The sequence below is a fragment of the Excalfactoria chinensis genome, chromosome 1 (assembly GCF_039878825.1).
Source record: "Excalfactoria chinensis isolate bCotChi1 chromosome 1, bCotChi1.hap2, whole genome shotgun sequence".
NCBI lineage: Eukaryota > Metazoa > Chordata > Aves > Galliformes > Phasianidae > Excalfactoria > Excalfactoria chinensis.
The window spans coordinates 44,532,117-44,550,253 of record NC_092825.1 but is presented as its reverse complement, the minus strand read 5'-3'; the positions used below and the strand labels follow the sequence as shown (position 1 = coordinate 44,550,253).

Sequence of the window (18,137 nt, the reverse complement as noted above, 5' to 3'; positions counted from 1 at the left end):
CATTCTGTATACGTGTGTTCTTGTGCTGTTGACAGCAAATATTATCCCTGTGTTCTGATGATTAAGTGATTTAAGTTTTCATTTCCTTGGTTTTTGTTCATGTGTGTGTAACAGTCACTTCACAATTATTTTTTTTTCATATGGCAAAAGACATAGCAAAGATCATTGAAAAATAGCAAATTAATCAACTAACTTTTTCTCAAATAGTCTGTCATTTTCATCTCATTTTTGAAATGCTATTTGTTGTATGCAATTATCTTCAGCTTGTAAAAGAGAAATTAATCACAATTTTCTTACTAAGTAAAGTGTATGTCCAATTAATATTTGACATCACTTCAAAAGGTCAATATTCTTTGTCCACATAGAAAGCAATCTATTATTAAAAGGTCTGTCTGTTTTTGGCAGTATAGTTGAAGTAGCACAACAAGACAGTTTCTTAGTGCCTCACTTTGACTTGTTATAATGGAAGAAACTCATTTGTGATCATGTTCTAGCTCATCACTGACTGTAAACTGTTTTTTTACAAAAAATAATATACTTAATGTTTAAAAATTTAGTAAGAATCTTAGATTTCTGTAATGCAGTGATGTGTATATGGAAAAAAAAACCTTACTAGTGTATATAAAATGAAGCAGTTTGATTGCTGGCAACTTAAACTAAGTAGTAAAATAGTACAACTGAGTTTTTCAGAATATTCTAAATTAATGGTAATCTAAAGAGCTGTTAATCTTTTGTCACTGAACATTGCTTTCTATAGGTAGCATATTAATTATTTGTTTAGTTCCAGATTCACCTGTGTGTGGATTTTGCAGTAACTATGTAAGTGTTTCAACACACTGATAAATCAAAGTGTGTGAGAGTTCCTCACATATTGTATTTATGATGCCAAAGAAAGGCTCTTCAAGCATCTTCTCCACCCCACTTTTCTGTTAAGTGTGATACACCACTCTACTTTTGCCCTGCTGTATTTTGATTACAAGAGAAGGTATTTAATTGAACCACTCACTATTTAGTTTCTTAGAATTTCTATTTGCTGACCATCAGATTTGAATTTGATTGCCAGTAATTAAAGCATAAATATCCAGTGCATTTGCTGAACTTACATTAATTTTTGTATGAAATCATATTGCAATATCATAGCAATGCAAGACCTTACAGAAAGGAATTCCTACACTGGTACAAAGAAAGAAAATCACACAAGTCGTTCTTGTGTTTTCTGATTACTTGAGTTCGATAGATATCTAAAGTGTGAGTGTTAAGAGAATGGGGCCAGGTTTTCTTCAGTGGTGCCCAGTCACAAGACAGGGAGCAACGGGCAAAAACTGCAACACAGGAAGTTCCATTTGAACACAAGAAACAAATTCTTTTCTCAGTGGGTGACAAAGGACAGGCTGCCCAGGGAGGCTGTAGAGTCGCCTCTGGAGAAATTCAAGTCCTGACTGTATGTTTTCCCATGTAACCTACTGTAGGAACCTGCAGGGGGTTGGAATAGGTGATTTCCAAAGTTCTCTTCCAACCCCTACAATTCTGTGATTCTGTGATAACAGAGTTCCAGTTTTGAATGTGACTTTCTGTCCGTTTTGGAGGTGATTATGATTAGTCTCTCCATCCCGTCTCATGTCTCTGAGTCATCAGCATTTACTCACACTCCTTTGTCCTCTGTACCTTTGTATCCCAACCTGAATGTCCTATTTAGCTCCATATAGCTGCATTTATATAGTTTAAGTTTAAAAAATAAAATAAAATAAAATAAAATAAAAATCAGTATGGTTTCACTATTGAAAAATATATCCAAAGGCCTAAATGAGGAATTACAACAATAATTTGAAGCATGCTTGAATGAAAGGAGAAAATTAAGGGGAAAAAAACTTTAAGGACCACTTTTTAATATTTATTTTTAGAAAAAGCCTAATGCATAATGAATAATACACAAATTGCATTTTGAAAAACCAAGAGACACAAACAATAAAAAACTCCAAACCAAAGAAACCTAGCAAGCAAGCAAGACCACATAAATTAATATTCTGATTGTTCATATGTTTATATAAAATATGAGTTTTTATACCACTTTTAGTTTACTGCTTCTTTCTCCTATAAACTGATGGAAACCAAAGGAAGAAAGCAGGATCCAGTGCATAAGAAAATCATATGTATTATGCAAAACTATAAAAGACATTGTATCAATAAATAAGGATTTGATTTCTCTCCATTACATGATGTCTTTGCCATATCAAAACCATCTGTCGTATTATGGAAGGGCTGTCCTTTCAAGGACTCAGTTTTTACTGTTATATTTTTTTAATAGGAAAAATTACAATAGCTTTTACCTTCTGCAGAAAAGAACATCTCTAGATTTCTGATCAGATGGAAAAAAAAAAAAACCCAAACCTTTGCTTTTCTTCACCAAAGGAAATATCTCAATTGTTTTTCTAGGAAGAAGTGAGGTATCTAGAACTATATGGTACTACTTGACTGCAGAACACAATGTATCACAAAAATAATTGTTTATGCATGTAGTGTTGTATAGGTAAACAATGGTTATATAATAACAGTTAATAACAAAAATAAAATGTTTTTTTATTTTTTATATGTAAAGTTCATGTGAAAATGTAACTGTCAAATGAGAAGAAAAATGTGGTAATTCGTATAGATTTAGTGTCTCTTGAAAGGATGTGACTTGTTCTTAGTATGAATCTAGGTAACTGACCTGAAGTCAGTGAGTATATCCTTGTGAAGAAATTAGTGCAAAATGAAAACATGAGATCAGTGTAATTACCAGAGTAATACTGGGAGAACAGCTCTAATTGAAATGACAGAACAGTTATTAGTCTTTGAGAATTGCCCTATATAAAGCTCATGACTGATATAATGATGAATGTGTAAAATAAATTTTATCAGTTATACTGATATCTACATGACTTTTAGTACGCTGAGGCCTTTCAAAGATAATTCATCTCCTATAAAGTTTAATCACACTTGTTGCAGTGATCTTTAGGTGAATTATACATTGAATTTCTGACATTTCTTTACTTTTCAAACTGAAAAAAAAACATAACAAACCAAAATTTTAAATTGTGCTTTATCTGCAGCATCTGGCGTGGACCAAATATAAACTGCACAGACAGTTCAGGTTATACTGCTTTACATCACGCAGCTTTGAATGGACACAAGTAAGTAACTCGTGCTTAGTTCTTATTTATGAGAATGGTATTTAACTTTGTGCTTTAGCATAGCATTAAACTGCTTGCTGAACAGTGACACAGTCTTACTGTATCCCATGGGAGATAAGATTATTTTAGTGATATAAGAATTTTGGACCCTGCCATTTCTATCACCATGTTGTAATTGAAAATGAGAAATGCAGTTTGGAAGTTACTGGTTCGATACCAATTCCTCCAAATTCATGTTTTGTGTCTAGTTCTTACTGTTACTGCTATTGGTAGCTCTAGTTCTTTTTAGCTGATTGGAAATTGCAGCAGAAAAATTTGTAGTATACTTGTGTGCATGTACATGCACATATATAGTGCAATGGATGTTTAATGGATAACAAGAACAGTATAGGTTAATCGTTATAGTAGAATGATAAGAATGTGTAGTAGTTGTACACTTGAAAACAGAAAAAGAGATTTCCATCTCCATTTCCATTTTATGTGACTGTAATTTTTACTAAGTTAACACATGCATTCCTCCACAAGCATGGGGAAGACCTGCAAAATTCACACTGAAGGCTACCACACAGGCATACAAGTGCAGGTGAACAGGTGAACCTGTAATTTAACCAACAAAAAGAAAGCAGAAACTTGCTACCTATTCTGGTTTATACCTTGCAGTTTGTTCTGTGTTGCCTCTGTTGTTATATGTTGCCCCTTACTCCATGTTACCTCCATTGTGTCATGCTGCCAACTGCATGCTGTTATTACGACAGATCAAGAACGATTTTTGAGGTCTATATTCTTGGACGGACCCCACTATCTCAAAAGTGAGAGCTGGTCCACTTAATGCAGTTCAGCTGTTCTGTTTCTAAATTGGGGCTGAAGAAAACACACAGAAGAAAATTTTGATGTAAGGCTGTAGGAGATAAGGATCTGATCAAAACTTAGGATATTGAGAATGATTTGCAGTAACTTTAAAGTGACTTTGGACACACAGATATGTAAGATAATACAAATCTGTAATTATTATGCATTTAATATATTTATTTCACAAATTTTTCATTCTTGCTTGGAAAAAATAAAAACTTTAGGATGCGTGTTTAATTGCATTCTAGAGTTCTGCTTCTTTTCTGAAGAGGTGTCTTTTGTAGAAAATATGATATTCTCTTTCTGAATAAATAAATAACATTACAATTATGTTTAACTAGATATTATAAATTTTCTGAAACTTAGTTCTGTAGCAAGATTTAGAATCATCTATTAGTATATTTTTACTCCTAAGTAAGTCCTTAATATGAGCAGTATGAGTCCTTACTATATGCTCTAAGTTCTTACTATGAAAGAATAAGCTTTACCTTTTTCTCAACAACAAGGGAGAAATCAATCTTCTCTTTTATGAATTATTTTCTGGCCTTTCCATTGTTTTGAATGTCAAAGGGCCCGTGTTCTAGCTAACAAAAATTACTCAAGTTTTAAACAGACTAAGTCTACTTTACTTTTAGTACAAATTAATAATTATCCAGTGTTGTGTATTAGGCGAAATACAGGGATTTCGGGCTGTCACGCGACAGGCCCTCCCCAATTTCTGGAAGGATCGATGACGTGTACAAGAGAGGCATACACGAAGAGCGTAGTTTATATAAGTGTGTGTTTGCTTTAATAAATCGCCATTTTGCTGCTCATCCTCTTGGTGTTGCTTCGGTAATTGGCCCAGCTGTGGACTTCTAGGGTCTTAAAGTCTTCAATCCAGAAGTAAAAATATTGCTGTATAAAGCTGAATCCATTATATATTTCAAGTGAATCCTAGCAGCATAAAGAATGAAATTTCAGAGCATTCAAAACTGAAATGGTGTTTTCAGACACAATATTGCCCTGCTGAAGTCAGAGAAGTTTGAGATATGGACTTGTGGCCTCTGGTTGCTATAACCCTTTACAGTCACAGTAGGGTAAGAAGCAGTTCCTGATACCATCTTTCAAGTTCATCTTTTTGGAGTAATCTGAAGTACATAATGGCATATTTAATGATAAATTACATTGACCCTGCTATAATGGTAGCACCATCAGCAACAGAGTTGGACAGACATCTGATATTCATAATTGCATTAGTCATCACAAATAACAAATAGCTCGACACTCTATTTCAGATTAGAAACTTGATTATTCAAAACCAATAGCGAGTACAATCTTTTGGCAGGATCCTTCCTACGTCAGAGAGATTCTTGTGCCATGAAAACTTTTGGGGTTTTAATTTTTCACACTTTACACTGAGATGAACTTGAAGAGATTTCAGTTTTTCATGAAAAGTGGGAGCATAAGACACCATGACCTAGCCAGTTATTTATGGCTGGGGAACTTGTTGGACAAGAGCATCTGAGTTGCTACTCATTCACTACATGCGATGAATTCCTTCCTCATTGGTTATTCTGGAATAGTTCTCTTTCCTATTGAAGTTATGTAGGCAATTAAGTCATATCTGGGGCAGGAATGCAAATTTCAATCTCCCCTAAGTAATTTTAGTGAGCTCAGTAATTTTACTGGGCTAAGGACTCAATTTTTAGCTCTCTCAAACTTATTTCTACAGAACTGAAAAGTTCCTGTGGAGCACTGAAAAAGACCAACCCTAGAAAAATTTAAAAGGTCGAGGGACTCATAATGGCTGAAGGAGACAAATGTATTATTTTGTAACTTGACAGGGGTCAGAAATCTAAGTTTTCCTCATTCCGAATTGGTGACCTCTATTCAGTCAACTACACTTCAGCACAGTTCATTATGTGTTTACTGTGTTTGCATTTCTTTAAAACAGTTCTGTATGGCAGACCTAACTGAAGAAAATTTTAAACTACTCCCAATAGTTACTGTATATTGTTGTTATCTGTAGGTTTCATTAGTGGAGTGTTGATTTTGTTTTGTTTTGTTTTGTTTGTTTGTGTGTATCTGTTTTTCCCCCACTTATTTCAATTTTATTTTATTTTTTGTTAAGTGTGTCCCTTTCAAACCACTTTGTTGCTCTGGCCTTCATTAGACTACCTATTGAAAGACTAACTATTGTGACATGAAAAGTCTTTCAAAACCAGTTTTGAAACCTCTCTGAGTGAGTAGTCTCTTTTCCGGAACTTTTCACGTAGCAAGTCTTTCAGCAGAGGATTTACTCTTTCATGGTTGTTTCCATGCTTTCTGACAAAATTCAACTTAAAATCTCCCTTGAGGCTTAGATGTGGTAACTTATTTTGGAAATGACTGTGAGTTTCTTTTGACCTGGATGTCAACTTCGCTCCTCTTTGCCATATTTTTTTCATAATAGGCAATTAAATGAGATTCCACCAAGATTAGGAGACCAGTTGCCTTGAGATTTGCCTTCTACCTTTCTTTGTAGCGAAGGACTTAAGTTATAATCATAACATAGGCCACATTCCTTGGCTTTGTTTTACTACCTATTTAAGGCTTAGGAATGATTGATCTTTATTTTTATAATTGTTTCACTTGAATAACATTTTTTTTTTTTTTTAATTTTTGTATGTTTATGTAAAATGTAGCAAAGTAAGCTTCCCATCAATTTTTAGATTTACCTCCTGTTTTCCAGGGATATAGTTCTCAAATTACTTCAGTACGAAGCATCAACTAATGTGGCAGATAATAAAGGTTATTTTCCTATTCACTTGGCTGCTTGGAGAGGAGATGTAGACATTGTGAAGATTCTCATCCATCATGGGCCATCACACTCCAGAGTGAATGAACAGGTAAAGTGATTAATAATACTTGTGTATATCCTCAGGAAAGAACAGCACATATTCTTTATGTCTGTCAAATTTACAGTCAAACTGGAAAAAAAAAAATAAATATATATATATATATATATATATATATATATATATATATATATATATATATATACTTTCCATTGTTCCAGTATTTTCCTCTCCAGGACTAATAAGATCTTCTAAGTATACCAGGTATCTTTCTACTGGTTGGATGTAGACCTAACAAATATTAGAATCAAAGATTATGAAAAACCTTTGTGAAAGAATCATAGAATCATCAAGTTTGAAAAACACCTCCAAGATCATCCAGTCCAACCGTCCTCCTACCACCAGTAGTTCCCCACTAAACTATGTTCTTTAAAGCAATAGCTAAATATTTCTCAAACACCTCCAGGGTCAGTGACTCAGCCACCTCCCTGGGCAGCCCATTCTGTGTCTGACCCCTCTTTAAGAGAAGAAATTTTTCCTGTTATCCAACCTGAACCAATCTGCTTTTCTGAGAAATCATATGAAGACGTACTCCAACTATTGCATTTTAAATGTTAATGTAAATTTACATGAACTTATTATCTTTTTTTTATTTTACTAGATATCATATTCTTGATAAAAATTGTGATAAAATTAATAATGGTCATATATTGAGTGTACTGTAAAAGAACTGATATGCAAAGTTAAATGACAAACCACATGAACTGCATGTATGCACGTGTGTATATGCACACAACTGTCCAAAAGAAACAGATTGACTTGCCTGTCAGATACAGTAAAAAAACATAGTACTAGAATAATGGCATAACTTCTGTTTTCAATCTGTATATACTTGTAAGTATCATCTGTAAAATTAGTATTAAGAAATTGAAAATCTGATGCTCTGTATAATCTACTGAACTTCCTGAAGACTGGAGGTAGACTATGAAATGTGAGTAGTAATCATAATCTATTGAATTTGCAAGGGTAATCAGAAGGTTATTGGAATGCAAAGTTAGGAGTCAACTCCAGATTCAGATCTAAATGTTGGCGTTTATCTGGCCTGTATGTGCATCATTATATTCCATGGAGGTCTAGTCCATGTAGTCAGAAATATCAACAGGGTTATTCTGGAGACCAATGGTAAGGTTAGGACTCACTTGCCTGAGCACAGAAATTCCAAACTTCTAAGACCTTGCAATAGCTGAGATATTTGCAGAGACTGGAAGGCATGGGAGAAAATGCCATGGATTGGCTGCTGGGCTCCAGGTAGGATATCCTAGAACATGAGTGTTCAACCATTTGGCTTTCCTGAGCCACACTGAGTGAGAAGGAATTGTCTTGGGCCACATATAAAATAAATAAGTCACTCCGAAATTAATGCCTTTTACTTGTTTTCATGGAAAGTATATAAAATACATAGAGCAAAATAACACTACTCGATAGTTCAAATTCTCTACTAAAAAACACTGTTTTTGAACATGGTCACCACCATTAGCTATACATTTTCTCTAGTGATGAACTGGAGCCTGCTTGCTACACTTCTTCAGCAAATGTGACCCCCTGTTATTCTTGCCACTCCTGAAACACACCACTCACTGCCTCACTGTGATCTCATCCATTGTTTGGTCTCCATAAGTGTTCAGCAAATGCAGATTTATGTCAGTGGGTGGCATTTTTTCTGCACAGAAGAATTCATGATACACCTTTGCTTCATACACACTTCCTTGTTGGATGCCATTCTGTTAGACTGCCCCTCTGCTTCTGTCCATCACACAGCAACAAAATGTAATGGCATGTTGGTGGGAAGGTTCAGCCTCTACTGCCATACCACTGCCATCTACTGCCGGTGTTATGGGCCAACATAATAAAATAGAAGGCGTTACTTTCAACTCAGCTCTTGTATGTAACACAGTTAATGTATATCACCAACAAAACTTATTTTGTTTTTTAATATATTAAAATATATTAAAATAATATATATTAAAATAATGCAAATAATGCATGTATTAAATATATGTATTTATGCAGACTGAAAATGCAGTTTCAAATATACAAAATATTGATGGTTTTGTTTTTTTCTTTTGTTTTCTTGTTTGTTTGTTTGTTTTGTCAATTTTGAGTCCTTTTCTCAAAAAAGAAAGCACAGCTGCTTTTTTATTATTATTATTACTTTTATTTTTATTTATTTTGCTGTGACAGGACTGTATTTAGCTGGTGTAGTAAAATACATACAATTATTACTTCCTATAAGTTTAGTTACCACTGCACTATGCCCTCCCCTCTTCCTGCTTTTCAGACCAGACAGTGCCAATTGCACAGCAATGTTTGGCTGTTGTTGAGAAATGCGTGCACTCCCAGGACTGGGCCAGGCCATTCAGTGGTGCACAGCTGCTTTTCATGATGACATGGGGCAAAGGGTGGCTAGAGGTCAGGCTGCGCCAGGCCACATAGCCCCATGTAGGCCATGGGATAGATATTTCAAGTGGCGAAGTACAGTCTGGCAGGTGATAGGCACCTGCACTGCCTACGTTAGTGTGACAGGAAATCAAACTGAAAAAACCCAACAAGAAATACTGTAGACCTAAACTGCAAACACTTCATCATCGTGAGATGCCATCTCTTGAATGAATGATATGTTTGATATTTGAAGTTGAACACTTAGCAATAGCAATTTATAGAATAACTTTGACTCGAATATCAAGTATTAGTGCGGAAAATAAAGGAAAACAAAAATTCACTGACATGAACGTTTCTGGGAAATGCTGTAAAATCTGATCTCATCCAAGAAAAAGTACAAGGAACAAAAGTTGTCACTCTGTGGTTTGATTTGCAGTTTTGGACTTTCTGTAACTTTCTCATTCTTATCAGGTGTTGCATGGAGTATGAATACAGCAGAATTACAGGATGACTTTTGGTCAGTTGTACAGTTTTCTTCCATATTATTTATGTGGCAAAATAAAGAAGAGCAACTAGTTGGTTGCATGCTGCTCCTTTACTTAAAGAAATACTGTACACTCTACTAGCAGAAGCTGGGAAGCTATGCAGGAACTAGCCAGAGAGACTGGAAATACATTTCATTAAGATCAGAAAGAGATATGTAAATTCAAACCTAATTCCACACACAACCCAATCCCACACATGTCCAAATTTCTAGAATATTCTTGAGCTTTACAGTGGCTAGCTTTAGTAGGGAACCACTTTTCTTGCACCTAGTTGTGCTAAATTAGCACTCCTTGAAGGAGATATTATCCATGTCATAGAATGAAGGGAAACCAACTCCACCCACGTATCCTCAAGTAACACCAGAGTAGCACCCTCATCTGAATAGCTCTATTTTGCATTCTTAATGAGCCTGTTTGTATAACTTTTGCTTACTTGCTAATAGGGTCAATAAGGCATATGGCTTCTCATAGTATCCACAGCAGTTCTTAGATCTGCAAAACTGAAGCTACAATTTGTCACAGATCCTAGGCTATTCTCTCTCTTTCCTTCTTTCTCTCCTGTTTTCATTTTCCATCCTAAATGCTGGAGACAAGAATAGTCGCGATGTTTTGTTTGTTTGTTTGTTTCTGATACTTTTTCACTACAGCAAATAATGTATTCAAATCAGACTTTTTTTTTTCCCCCCCAAAGATTACATTAAGAATTCATGTGCTTGCTGCTTAACAAAATAAATTTGTTCATTTTGAAAAAAAACTGTTGCAAAAAATTTGTAATGCATCTTCATTCTTCATTTATTATTAAAATTCTATATGAAATAAATGTTTCTACACACTTAAATAAGATTGAATAAAGCAGAGAAGTAAATTAGAAGCTTATGATTCCTGAATGTATATTACATGAACTAATAGATCTGTTGCGGCATAGTGTAAATTAATTTAACTGCTTTCCACACATTTAAAATACAGTTAACTAACATCATAAGATCACATCCAGCATCTAAAGCTCTGAATGCCCCCTACTGTTCTTATTACATAAAGTTAAAAAATAAAATAAAATAAAATAAAATAAAATAAAAAAATAATAAAAAAAGTTAAAATTAAAGGGTCCAACAGTTAAGCAACAATTATTTCATGTGGGTGGTGGAACGTAAATATACAGCAAATGCATAGCATGACAAATATGGAAGAATAATTATATCACGGTTTCCTACAGTAATCTTAGTTGACAAATGTAAAACATAGCTGACATAAGTTTTCAGTTACAAAACATGAATAAAATAAATTAAAAAAAAGTTAAACTCCATTGATGGAGACTTGAAAATATTTAAATTATGAAGAGATCAAAGATCAAGTAAATAGTAAGAGATCAAAATTTGTTAGTAAATGAATACCAAATGTAATAAAAATGTATGCTGCCAAGACTCAATTTACTTACATGTTTGTTTATAGAAAGTTGTGCAGGTAGCACGCAGTCATCAATATAAAATCATGTAACTGATAGGAAATCCTATTATACGGAGCAGTTATATAAATAACAGACACATATATCTCAGTATGTAGTGCTCAATATATGTGCAGGAGAAAATGAGCATACAGTCTCATGCAGAAAGATGGATCATGTTAAGAAGAAATATAACATTCAATGTATATTTTTAATACATATCCAGAGTATATGAATAGCAAAAAAAAATAATAATAAAAAAAAAAAATTACAAGAAAAATGATGAACATTTCTGAAACTTTTGGTGTTTTTCTGTTATGTGAATTTGACTCTTTCTACACATTAGGCATTTCACTTACATTTATATATTTAACGTGCCATGAAATTTTTCAGTGCATCACATCATGATAGTTGTAAGCAATACACATTTCCATAATGCTGTTTGACATGTCTTCTGAGATGTGAAGGGAAAGAGTTCAGGATGTATTAATAATATTCAGATATTTAACATTTTTACTGACTTGGCCAAACTGTCAAAATGAAGCGTAGGCATTATATTCTTATCTTAATGATAGTAGCAACTTATAGAAGTGAAAAATCAGTTCCAAAACAGCCTGAAAAATAATTGTTCCATGTCTGCTTTAGATTTTTCCCCCTGCTTTATTTACTGAATATGCAGATGAATTATGGAATTCCATTCATAACTATTATGCTCTCTTGTGAAGTTAATAATACAGAAGAAATTTGATTTGATCTGATTGCAGGAAGAAATTTGAAGAAACTTCTATTCCAAGGAATGAACCAAATTTAGGAATTATTTCTAAATTTTATTTGCCCACCAGTAAAGGCAAACTTTAGTGGAATTTCATTTCACTTAGTTGGACTCGCACTGGATAACTTGGAAGAGCACTTTTGCCAGTAACTTCTAAGAAAATTCTATTTTTGAAAAAATCTTACTGAGTGCAAGTGTTCTCTAAATGATTCTTATCCATATGCGAACAATATAGATGCCATTTTTTCACACTTCATATTTTCATAAAGCTATCTGTTAGAACATGTTCATTGGGGATTACAACACAGAAGCTTAAACAGCACTGAGAAGGGAAAAGTAGAAGTGGACTTGGGCAACATGCAGTAAAGTATGTCAGGATCTCTGTATCAGTTTGTAGATTTAAAGAGAAATGTAAAGAAACATGGAAGTTCTGCAGGGAGAAGGAAATGTCCAAGCCCAATTATTTTATTTATCAGTATTTCTCCTCTTAAAACTCATACCTAGTTTATGTACAGCACTTGTAGATTTACTTCATTTCTTCTGTGAATAATTGTAAACTCTCAGAATGTGAATTAAGCTATACATCTAATTTCTCCATGGAACTATTTCCATTGAATATGTAAACACAGTAACTGCTAGCAGAAATTACAACAGCTGGCTATTTCATGTGCGGTTACCTGATTTTCTTATTTAACTGTGATAGCTGTACACAAAACCATCTTGCAATTGCTTGTTGATCTACACATTTCTGTCTATGAATTAGTGGAGATCTGTGCTTTTATGAATAGTTTCTAAGGAATTCTACAATTAAATAAATAACTACAAATATAATACAAATGACAAGTAAAATTCTACAAATAAATAAATAATAAAAGATGCCTGTGATTTGTGAGTATACCATTGTACTAAAAAAAATTCTTCCCCAGTCTTAGGTGAAATGTATCCTATATGTTTCCTACAAAGTCTCTAGAAAAAGCATCTCACAGGTAGCTGATAGATCATTGCAGCCCTGTGATGTTGCCATTGTAGATATTTTTACCAAAATTTACAGTTGGTGTAGTGGAGGAAAGATGATGTGAGAGTCTCAATAATGCACACATTCAAATACTTGTTAGCCATCGAGTGCTGTCTACCTCTCACTATCTGCCTGGCTCTTCTTACTTTCCAGCTTCTGTCTTGTAGCATAGCAGGATATGCATTCCAATCATAGGGATTCTCATCTTGTGTGGTGGTGCATTTACCTGAAGAGTTTATTTACAGTATGAACTTATCAGAATGTATTACTCTGTGTTTTCTCTCTCTCAGGTTCATTTGAGTCATTTTAAATCAAGATGAGATTAAAACAACAGTAATGTTAAAATGATAAAACAGGGGTTTTAGTTCTTGATTATAAAATCAAGAACACTGTTATCAGAAAAGATAGTTTCTAGGTAGTACTGTGCAACAAGGATTTTATCATCCTTGCTAACACCTGTTTGAAAGGCCAAACCCTCATTTTTCTGATGCTATTTTTTGTTTTTCAAAAGGCAATTTTTTTTTTCCTACTTTATCCTATCTGTCTCCAGAACATTTATCAGTTGTTTCCTTTAAATATACAGCCTTAATGTCAGATTTACCTCTTCACCTTTCTTCAGAACAACACTTTTATACTTCCATAGTATCTTTCTTTGACTGTGCATTAAACATGTAGTTCTTTATATGGCGTAATGGCTTATTGGCTTTCTACTTTTACAACATTTTCAACTGTCACAAAATTTTATAAATCATCTATCAGGAAAAGCAGTCAGTGTGCATAGTTTATAGCGTCTAGTCCATTTTAAGTCTTCACAGAGACGACACAAGATTTATTAATAATATAGATGGCATACAGAATTCAGAGAGTTCTATAAATTATTTCCTTCCTGTCTGCCTAAAGTTATTCATCTGTTTTGTATTGCAAGCGTACAGGCAGAAGTGGAAGAAAGCAATTAAAGAACTTACTGCTTATTCTGAATATTTATTTATTATGAAGGTTATTAAATAGTTTGGAGAGAAAAACATAGTATGGGGTTGTTTATAAAGCAAAAAAATATACAATCCAAAGCATACAAATACTCATATTCCTCATAATATGATAGAAAAAGTCTTCCTAATATCTATACTAGCTATTTTGACTTCTTTGGAGATTTGATTATTGTCTTGATGCTAACTTTTTCAGTGCTGTGGGAAAGTAGTGTGTAACCTGATACACTTTCCTTACACAGTTTTACTCTGTGTTTTCACTACTCTAATAGAAAACTTTGATGGCTTAAAAACAACTGTATTGAGGGGGGAGACTTAGGTGTCAGAGTACTTCTAAATGAAGGACTCAGCTGTGATTTTAAGAACAGTTGAATCAAGAAGTTGCAGGTTTTGGCATATCCTCATGAGCAATGTGTATTTGGGGGCACGTTAAAAATGCACTGGGAACAATGCAGACACAGGGATCTGATCTGCTTGAGACCTACAAAGCTGCCGTATTAATATATTATTAGTAAAATTTTATTGGAGTCATTTTGAAGCATTTAGCATGTATTACCGTACGTTATATTGCAAACCCTGCCTAGGTAGTTATCTCATGGAGGCAATTTTTACAGCAATTCCATTGTATTATTAAACACAAGCTTCTTTTTCAACAGAACAATGAAAATGAAACAGCATTGCATTGTGCAGCTCAGTATGGTCATTCAGAAGTAGTTGCTGTTCTGTTGGAAGAGCTAACAGACCCTACAATAAGGAACAACAAATTAGAAACACCTCTGGATCTGGCAGCACTTTATGGACGTCTGCGTGTTGTAAAAATGATCATCAAAGCATATCCAAACCTGATGAACTGTAATACGAGAAAACACACACCTTTGCATCTTGCTGCACGAAATGGCCACAAAGCTGTTGTACAAGTGCTTCTGGAGGCTGGAATGGACGTCAGCTGCCAAGTTAGTGCACAAATTCTTTCTTCATTTCTTCCTTTCACCCTTTCTTCCTATTTTTATTTACTTTCTTGTTATCTTTATTAGTCTTTATCTTTAGAATATGATTCATTTGTTTTATATATATATATATGTATTTGCATTTACAGTTATCAGTGTTATAGGATGACATATATTGATTAAGGTTTTACAAACCAAATTATGTGTTCTCAAGAATAATCAATATTTCCAAAGCTGAGTATATATTTTAATATTGCCTTGAGGCATACAGATTTAGATACTCAAACTATATCGTTTATATAAATAAATATACATATTACACTGTTGGCTTTAATAATACAAATCTGTGGCCTGGTGTAATTGGTCACGGCAATCTGAAGTAATGTTTGAATGAGAACTCATTTTCCCAGGGCTAACCCATTCTAAAAACAAATCCAGTAAGTGATAATAGTTTTTCTAAATACTTTGTTGTATAAATGTGAAAGAAAATTGAAGTCAGTGCTCTCTTTCAGCTATTGAATCCAATATTCTATCTGTTCAGTGCACAATCCAAAATAATGGTGTCAAAGGGGTAACTTTAAATAAAAGTGGCATAGATGAGAACAGAGGCAAGGTCTGAGTCTGAACAATATCCTTTGAATTAAGGTGGCTATTGCTTTATATCTATGTTCAAATTAAAACAAGCATATAAACATAACTACGTCTATTTTAGAGCCACATCCTGGCATTCTTTGTAAATACGCAATCTAATAATTCTTGTGACCTTTACCTAAACTTTACCTAAATGTAGCCATTTTAAGCTTCCAGCATATTTAACCTGAAACAATGGTAATCTTTATACACTAAGATTTTATTTTTGTTACTTCTGAACTTTTACATCAAGACAGTTTAATTTTTCAGCTTTTAAGGAAATGAAAGGCAAATAAAAAAGGAAAAACCAGACCACAACAAACAAAACAGAAAATATTAACATACTTTAAGACTGAAGATGGATATTTCCAAATGTCTTCAAAATGAAAATGTGTTAAAATTACTTTGCTACTTTATTAGCATTAGTATATTTAATGTTCACATTGTTGGTTGCTTCAAACTGAAGCAATTTTTTTGTGCTTTACTTGCTTTTTGTATTTGCCTTCCATTATGCTTACATCTAGGACCATATTAAATTTATTATTTACTTTTTTTAGAAAATGATACGCTTGAAAAGGCTAAAACAAGCAGCTTTTTTTTTTTTGTTTCAGCTGCCCTTTACTATCACTGCATCTGAAGTAATTTAGAAGAGTTTAATGCTAAAACTACACATAATAGAACCCTTGAATATAGTTTTGTGGATGTGTTATTTATTTAATATGGGAGGCAAAGTGAATGGGGAGGAAGGCAGAAGGAAACTGGAGCAATGCCTGAACTGACGCTTAACAAATAAAATAATTGAAGAAAAATAGTCTCTGTCAAGGCAGCTTACAATGCAGTGGTTACATGAGGGTTGAATATTATGCAGCGCTTTTATGAAATGTGTCTTCCGCTTACATAATCTAGATAATTTTAGCACTACTGTAAATTCTTCTAAGCCATTTCTATCTACAGTTATGCCAGCATTTTTTTTTACTGATAATTAAAAAAATATATTGGCTGCCTTTTTTGTACAGTGATATCTCTCTCTTAGGTAGAAATTAGAGGTTCTTATGGTGATGTTGATCTATTTGCAAGGCATACTAGAATCCTGGGATATATATATATTATTTATTTATGGTGACATTACAATTTGTTTAAGTTATTTATATTCTGATTTTTCTCTTTTTATTAGACAGGGGTGTTTTAATTTTATTTTTGCACTGGAGAATGTTGTTTCATTTGTGTTTGACCTATTTACCATAAGGGAATATAATTTATTTATTTACTTTTAGCTGTGTCCATTTTCTCCATCAATACATTTCTTTCATTCTGCATCTTAGTGTATTGGCAGGTTGGTTCTGTGAATATCATTAACCTCTGTAACCTCTGAAAACTTCTTTGTTGATGATTTCTGGCAGCTCATTAAAATGAGCAGAGCACACAATATCAGCCTGTTACTTAAAACTGAACTCAGCTGTTTTAATATTCATTAAATTGCTCTGCATCGCTGATTGGGAAAGAATATGTGAAGTATAATCTTGTGTGGTAAATAAAATTGTACACATTCATACACATTAAATACATTCAGCTTATCAGCAGTAAAGAGTTATCAGAATGTAGAGAGACAATTATAGAAATAGCCTATTTACTATCACTCTCTGTAAATGTAAATATTTATTTGTTTAAATGAGAAGATTACTTTACCTATCTTATCTTTCTCTTTTGTACTCCCTGAGCACTTTTAGTTATAGCAAATATTTGGACTAATAATAGACAGCATTTAATTTTTGATTGACTTAATCACACGTTTTAGTCATTTCCCGGGTCTTCCCAACATCCTTCTATCTGAAATTATTTAGAAGTGGGCAATACAAATCTCCTTCATCACTTTATGCTTTGAAGTTTTCAATTTAATTGAAATATATGAAAAATACACAGGATATGGTGAGAGATTTTGGGCCCTCAGCATTAAATAAGATACTGCATAGTTCAGTGTTTCATGTAAATAGTAATTTTATAACTAAATTCTTTCACACCTTGGCCTTCTCTGCCTATCCTACATTTATTTACCTATGTTTGCGTTCCTTTTGTGACCCAGTAATGATAGTTCCAATTGCTTATCACCGAAGTTCTTCTTCAAAGAGCTATGCCCCTTTTTGCTGTTATTATGTGTGGAGGATATTCCATGAATCAATTTGAAAAGCTACCACTCTGTGATTCAGAGCATCTCTAAGACTCATATCAAGCCTATAGTAAACTGCTGATGAATAAGCACTAAACAAGTGACCTAATTACATGCCAGTGCATATTTACATAATTAAAAAATGAACAAATAAAAGTTTTAATAAAACCCTTTATGCTTTTCCACGAGTTTGCAGATTGTACACCAAGTTGATTTGTGTATCCTGGTGTTCCTACTCACAATGTCCTTCTTTCTTCTCTTGTTTGGTATGCCCAGCTGTGACACTGTGCCTGTATTTAGCTATAAGCTACTTGGGGCAGACACACTGAACTATGCAGTATCTTATTGTCACAGAAAACT

General features: G+C 33.6%; 1 protein-coding gene across 4 annotated transcripts in view; it reads left to right on the top strand.

The window, feature by feature from the left end:
- Positions 1-18,137, top strand: part of ANKS1B (ankyrin repeat and sterile alpha motif domain containing 1B) — a 397,279-nt gene that overhangs the window by 38,281 nt on the left and 340,861 nt on the right. For all 4 annotated transcript variants that reach the window (XM_072327909.1, XM_072327887.1, XM_072327898.1 and 1 more), the window contains exons 2-4: positions 3,090-3,170; positions 6,733-6,889; positions 14,693-14,989. In XM_072327909.1, the coding sequence (XP_072184010.1) occupies positions 3,090-3,170; positions 6,733-6,889; positions 14,693-14,989 (535 nt within the window). The remainder of the gene's footprint in view (positions 1-3,089; positions 3,171-6,732; positions 6,890-14,692; positions 14,990-18,137) is intronic.